The sequence below is a fragment of the Oryctolagus cuniculus genome, chromosome 13 (assembly GCF_051225735.1).
Source record: "Oryctolagus cuniculus isolate XC-2025 breed Fujian yellow rabbit chromosome 13, ASM5122573v1, whole genome shotgun sequence".
NCBI lineage: Eukaryota > Metazoa > Chordata > Mammalia > Lagomorpha > Leporidae > Oryctolagus > Oryctolagus cuniculus.
The window spans coordinates 30,116,501-30,122,500 of record NC_142879.1 but is presented as its reverse complement, the minus strand read 5'-3'; the positions used below and the strand labels follow the sequence as shown (position 1 = coordinate 30,122,500).

Sequence of the window (6,000 nt, the reverse complement as noted above, 5' to 3'; positions counted from 1 at the left end):
TCTTCTAATACCTTTATTTCCAAAAATCTTTGTGAAGGTTTTGCTTGCTAGCAATAGTCACCTTAGAAAAGAAAGAGGCAATTTTGGCTCAGTAATATTCAACAAGTATTTCACAAAGATGAATGAGCAAAGCAGCCAGCAGCCATGGTCCTTGTCTTGATGGTAGGCTATTTGTTTACCCACTGGCCTTTGCCAACTGTTCGGTCTCCATGCTGTACGAGGAGACCTGTCACTTGTTTCAGTTGTATTTTGAGGAGCTACGGGAGTGACTTCTTGGATTTCTTCTCCTTTATAGAACCTGGGCCTATAGACCCTCCGATTCTTCTGGACATAAAGTCGAGGACAATGTTGGTCACCTGGCAGCAGCCTCTGCAGTGCAATGGGGTCATTACCCACTATAGCATTTACCAACGTGGCCATCTGTGCTTGAGGGCTCCTGGGAATGTCACCAGTGCAACAGTGCTTCATTTACTGCCATATACAGCCTATACGTTTCAAGTGGAAGCCTGTACAGCCAGAGGGTGTTCCCTCTCACCAGAGTCCCAGACTGTGTGGACACTCCCAGGGGCACCAGAAGGCATCCCGAGTCCGGAACTGTTCTCTGATACTCCGACATCGGTGATTATAGCTTGGCAACCCCCCACCCACCCCAACGGCTTGGTGGAGAACTTCACGATTGAGAGAAGACTCAAAGGGAAGGAAGAAGTTACCACCCTGGTTACTCTCCCAAGAAATCATTCCATGAGGTTTATTGACAAGACTCCTTCTCTTAACCCATGGACACACTATGAATATCGAGTGCTGATGAGCACTATGAATGGAGGCACCAACAGCAGTGCTTGGGCGGAAGTCACCACGAGACCCTCACGACCCGCTGGAGTACAGCCACCTGCAGTGCATGTTCTTGGACCCGATGCAGCCAGGGTAAGATCCAGAGTGCTCTTTCCTTTTGCACACTGAAGGAATGGACCCTGGTTTGACTCTGTGTTGAACAGAGCCATCTACTGACAAAACGAATGCATTTGTTGTTTTAGGCATTCACTGGAGAAACTGGGTTTTGGCCTTTGGCCCAAACTATCTTGACTTCGATGTCAGTTTTTCATTCCTCCCTGTATCCCCCTAATTATATTGTCGAGATGCTTCCATTTGCCTTGCACACCTGAAGTATTTTGAATGCCACAATGGGATGCTTAGCTTAACCACCACGTCAGATTTAAATAGATCAGAAAATGAGACGAGATGGGAAAATATGGAGGAATGGATTAGCATATTAGCAAAAGTTCCAATGACCAAGACTCTGGCATTTTTTAATAATCAAAGAATTGAAGTGACAGGGAGGGAAATAAAAAATACCACAATCCTGGGTTATCTAGAAAGTGTTCAATTATTCACCTCATTCTATTGGGAATGAACTCTAGAGAACAGGATAACTACCATTGTTTTGGCTGGCATACAAACTTCATTCAAGGGAAATTAGTATAACCAAACAGGAGGGAGTTTTGTAGCTTAGAAGCCTCTTTTGTGTAAATACACACATGCTTCCATGGATTCAGTCTTGTACGACTGCCAAAAGCATTGGTGCAGTAGCTTGCTCACCAGAGCACAAAACAAAGGACATTTGCATAACAGCAAAGTTCATCTGTTGAAATTATTACTTGGATCTATGTTGTGTATTCTCTCTTCCTCACCAAAAGTGAACACTAGGTGATGCTAAATAGTATAAATTGTTGAAGAAATTTTATTTATGCTACAAACTAAAAGCTATTTTTCTTTTATACTTTGTGTTTCTGTGTGGGTGCAAACTGTTGAAATCTTTACTTAGTATATACTATATTGATCTTCTGTATATAAAGATAATTAAAATGAAAAAAAAATCTTTATTCATTTCAGGATGAGACAGTGAAAGCAGCACACCTATTGGATAGAAATAACAAAAGAACATAGACTTATGTTATTAAAACACTAAAAGGAAATTATTTTCTAATTATAAGATCTACAATTAATATCACATGTGATATGAATTAGGAAGTTTTAAGCTTCAATCAAAGTAAAAAACAAAACTAAAAACAAAAAATCCAAACAAATCTAGAGTTATTCATCATTCCAGAGAAGACTTCTTGTCAATCCCTGGGGAATTCTGGAAAACTTTGGTAGCAGAACCAATCAATAGGATGTAAAATAACAAACCCAGTGCCTTCACACAGACAAAGTCACATAACACACTCTGTTCTGAATTCTAACAAAAATATTATAATTATGCATTGCTGATTAAAGCAAATCTAGAAAAAAGCAAGTAGTTTTGGAAGAATAATAACTCAGTGCACAATGCTCTTTGATTCAGCATATATAGACAGTGATCAAAAGTGTCTAGAACAGGCCGGCGCCACGGCTCAATAGGCTAATCCTCCGCATTGCGGCACCGGCACACCGGGTTCTAGTCCCGGTCGGGGCGCCGGATTCTGTCCCGGTTGCCCCTCTTCCAGGCCAGCTCTCTGCTGTGGCCCGCGAGTGCAGTGGAGGATGGCCCAAGTGCTTGGGCCCTGCACCTGCATGGGAGACCAGGATAAGTACCTGGCTCCTGCCATCGGATCAGTGCGGTGTGCCGGCCGCAGCGTGCTGGCCACAGCGGCCATTGGAGGGTGAACCAACGGCAAAGGAAGACCTTTCTCTCTGTCTCTCTCTCTCACTGTCCACTCTGCCTGTCAAAAAAAAAAAAAAAAAAGTGTCTAGAACAAGTTTCTGGCCTGTTTTTCATTTTTTTGCCCTCCTTTGTAATATCCAGGAAGAAAGCAATAGGCATGACTAGACAACTTGCATGAGAAGTTTACATTAGCTTGGCCAAAGGAGTGATTCTCACAGGCCATCATCTCACGCCCACAAAGCAGGAGTAATCTTAGGTCAGAAATTTAAAAGTCTCTCAGAAAGTACTTGAAATATATGGCCATTGTATACTAGTGATTTTTTTAAATGCACAAAAATGATTATTAGTTTATAACCATGAAACAAAAAAGTTGTCAATGAAGAGGAACAGCAGGAATATTCAATTGAATCTAGTATTTGATGACGTGTATTTTAACGGAATGAAAATCACATAGGTATGCTGTAGTTCTATTGGCTCATATGATATTTAGAAAGATCTTTTATTTTATTTTATTTTATTTATTTGAGAGGTAGAGTTACAGACAGTGAGAGGGATGCTGGCGCCGCAAGCAGAGGATTAATCACAGAGCTGGCGCTTAGAAAGATCTTAATACTTTACCAGAGCACATGTTCTTGTGATACAGCTTACCTGGTAAGTGGAGGTATATGATGCAAAACAAAGACTTCTCTGCAGAGTACAAGATTTGAAAGTCAAAATGAAAGATTTATGAGGGTGCCAGCGCCTTGGCTCACTTGGTTAATCCTTTGCCTGTGGCTCTGGCATCCCATATGGAAGCCGGGTTCTAGTCCTGATTGCTCCTCTTCCAGTCCAGCTCTCTGCTGTGGCCCTGGAGGGCAGTAGAGGATGGCCCAAGTGCTTGTGCGCCTGCACCTGCATTGAAGACCAGGAAGAAGTACCTGGCTCCTGGCTTTGGATTGGTGTAGCTCCGGCTGTAGCGATCATTTGGGGAGTGAACCAATGGAAGGAAGACCTATCTCTCTGTCTCTCTCTGTCTATCACTAACTCTGTTAAATAAATAAATAAATAAATAAATAAATAAAAGATTTATGAGGAATAACAGAAGGATAGTCATCAATGCCTTGGTTATGAAATTTATTCATCATTTCACATGAAAAGCTGTTCCAAGTATATATTAAATGAAGAAAATTGTTAATAAGATTAGCAACATCAGTAGCAGTTTCAGTGCTACCATTTAGTGACATTGACACAATTGTCACGAATGCTTCTTTTGCCACTGGGGTTACAATAGAGATCAAAATAAAGTCCCTGGCATGCTAGAGCTTACATTTTAGATAGAACACAAACAAATCAGCATCTTATATGCCTGAAAGTGACAAAGACTTGGAGGGAAAGAACGAATGAGGTTAGGAGGAATAATGAATACTCGCTGATAGGGAGGGGATAGTGGAGCTAGTATTCCACCTACTTCCTCTGTTCCGTGCTCTTTATACAATGACGCAAGAATTACAGTCTAAAAGGGAAAGTGAGAGAAACTACACATCTTTAGGTCAACAAGCAGCAGCAAAAATCAATCATATTCTGAAAATATTATTTGATTACAAAGAAAATATATGTGTAATGCCAGAGAGGTTGTGTCAACTGGAAAAGTGAAAGCTGTGCACTTTTCTTTCTATAAAGTTGGTAACAGTACTCTGAAAAATATAGTCCAGTAAAGCTAAAGACGATTGTCACATTTGAATATCAGTCTAGAACTTCCAAAGATGATATTACCCAAATTAAGCAATTTATTGAAAGAATGATACACCAGGACAAATTAGATTTGATTCCAGAAAGTTAAGGAGGATGGTTCAACCTAAGGAAATCTATCAACACACTTCCTTTATCAGTCCATTAAAGGAGAAAGCCCATTGGTCAATAGATGCAGAAACTGGACTTGTAAAATTCAGCAGTGATTTCTGAAAAGAATTCAAGGTAAGAAGATATTTAAGTTGGGTAGATTTAGTGTGCATGTTACTGCACTGAGTGTCTGAGTAGAATTGAGGAGTGATAAGAAGTAAAATGTAGAGAAACTTCTACAACAGTACTGCTGCAGAAAGCTTCTATTATAGTGGTATTGCATGTTTCTAAACCTGATGCCTTTGCCAACTTTCTCACAGTTTAAGCAGGATAAATGAAGCAAACCTGCAGTCCCCAGCTCCTGTTTTGCAAGAGGGTCCTCACCCAGCTCAGGCAGCTGAACTCACCAGCCTCAGCACCAGGAGGAGGGAGAGTGCCACCTAGACCATGTCCCTGTGTGCTTTGGCTCTGCTGTCTGCGTGTAGTGCCACTCGTGTGTGGGCTTTGCAACAAACCAAAGTAAAAGGAGTTGAGTCTTCATCATAATTCTCATCAGTTTTTAAAGATGGACTAATTTTTGACGGCTGCTTAAATCAACTCACAAATAAAAAATACAAATATCTTATGGAGGAAATAAAACAACAATGGCAAGTAATATTTATTGAATGTATACATTGTTCCAAAAAAATTGCTCTCATTTGATCTTTACTGCAACCCTGTCAGATAAGTGGTATTGTTATCTCCATTTCACAGAAGGAAAGCTGAGAATTGAGAGGTTGAATTACATAAGGAATAAGAATTAGGATCATAGTCAAGCAATTTGGTTCCGGCATCCATGCAGTTCTGTACTTTATACTGCAACAAATGGGGACTAGGCCATTGTCCTGGACAGAAGGATTTATTCCATCAACAGCAACAACAAAAAAATCAATCCTTCTAAAATTGCCAAATAAACCTGACTGTTCAAATCAGGATGCCAGTAACATTTTTGTTTTCTTTTGCTTTTCAAACTGGACAAAATTATTTTAAAATATAAACAGAAGACTAAATGGTAAAAAAAAGTTCTAGAAAAAAAATGTGGCATTATATTTTCTGTAGTACACAAAACTTGTCTAAAGGCACTATATTCCAACAATATGATATTGACATGTAGTAGAACATGGAAGAGACTCAAGAGTTTAGACCTAGACACAAGTCTTGTGGAAACTTATTGTAGATGTGGCATTTGTCACACTGGGAAAAGGTGGTTTATTGATAAAATGATACTGGTCTATCTAGCTATTCGTGTTTAAGGACCCAAAAATAGATCCCTCTGTCAAAACTAATTTTCAAGGAATTAAAATGTTCATGTTAAAAAAATAGAAAGTGTGGAAGAAAACAAATGAGAATTTTATGCAATTTAAAGATGAGGGGTCCCTTTCTAAATTAAAAGAAGGAACTCAGTGATTTTAAAGTAAAAGGGTGTGGGAATGTGGCAGTGATAAGTTCCTGCTTGGGATGCTTGCATCTTGTATCAAAGTGCTTGATTCAAGTCTTAACTG

General features: G+C 39.8%; 1 protein-coding gene across 1 annotated transcript in view; it reads left to right on the top strand.

Annotated features, from left to right (window-relative positions):
- Positions 1-6,000, top strand: part of USH2A (usherin) — an 870,853-nt gene that overhangs the window by 596,670 nt on the left and 268,183 nt on the right. The window contains exon 42 of the mRNA XM_089312189.1: positions 296-924. Coding sequence (XP_089168315.1) covers positions 296-924 — 629 coding nt within the window. The remainder of the gene's footprint in view (positions 1-295; positions 925-6,000) is intronic.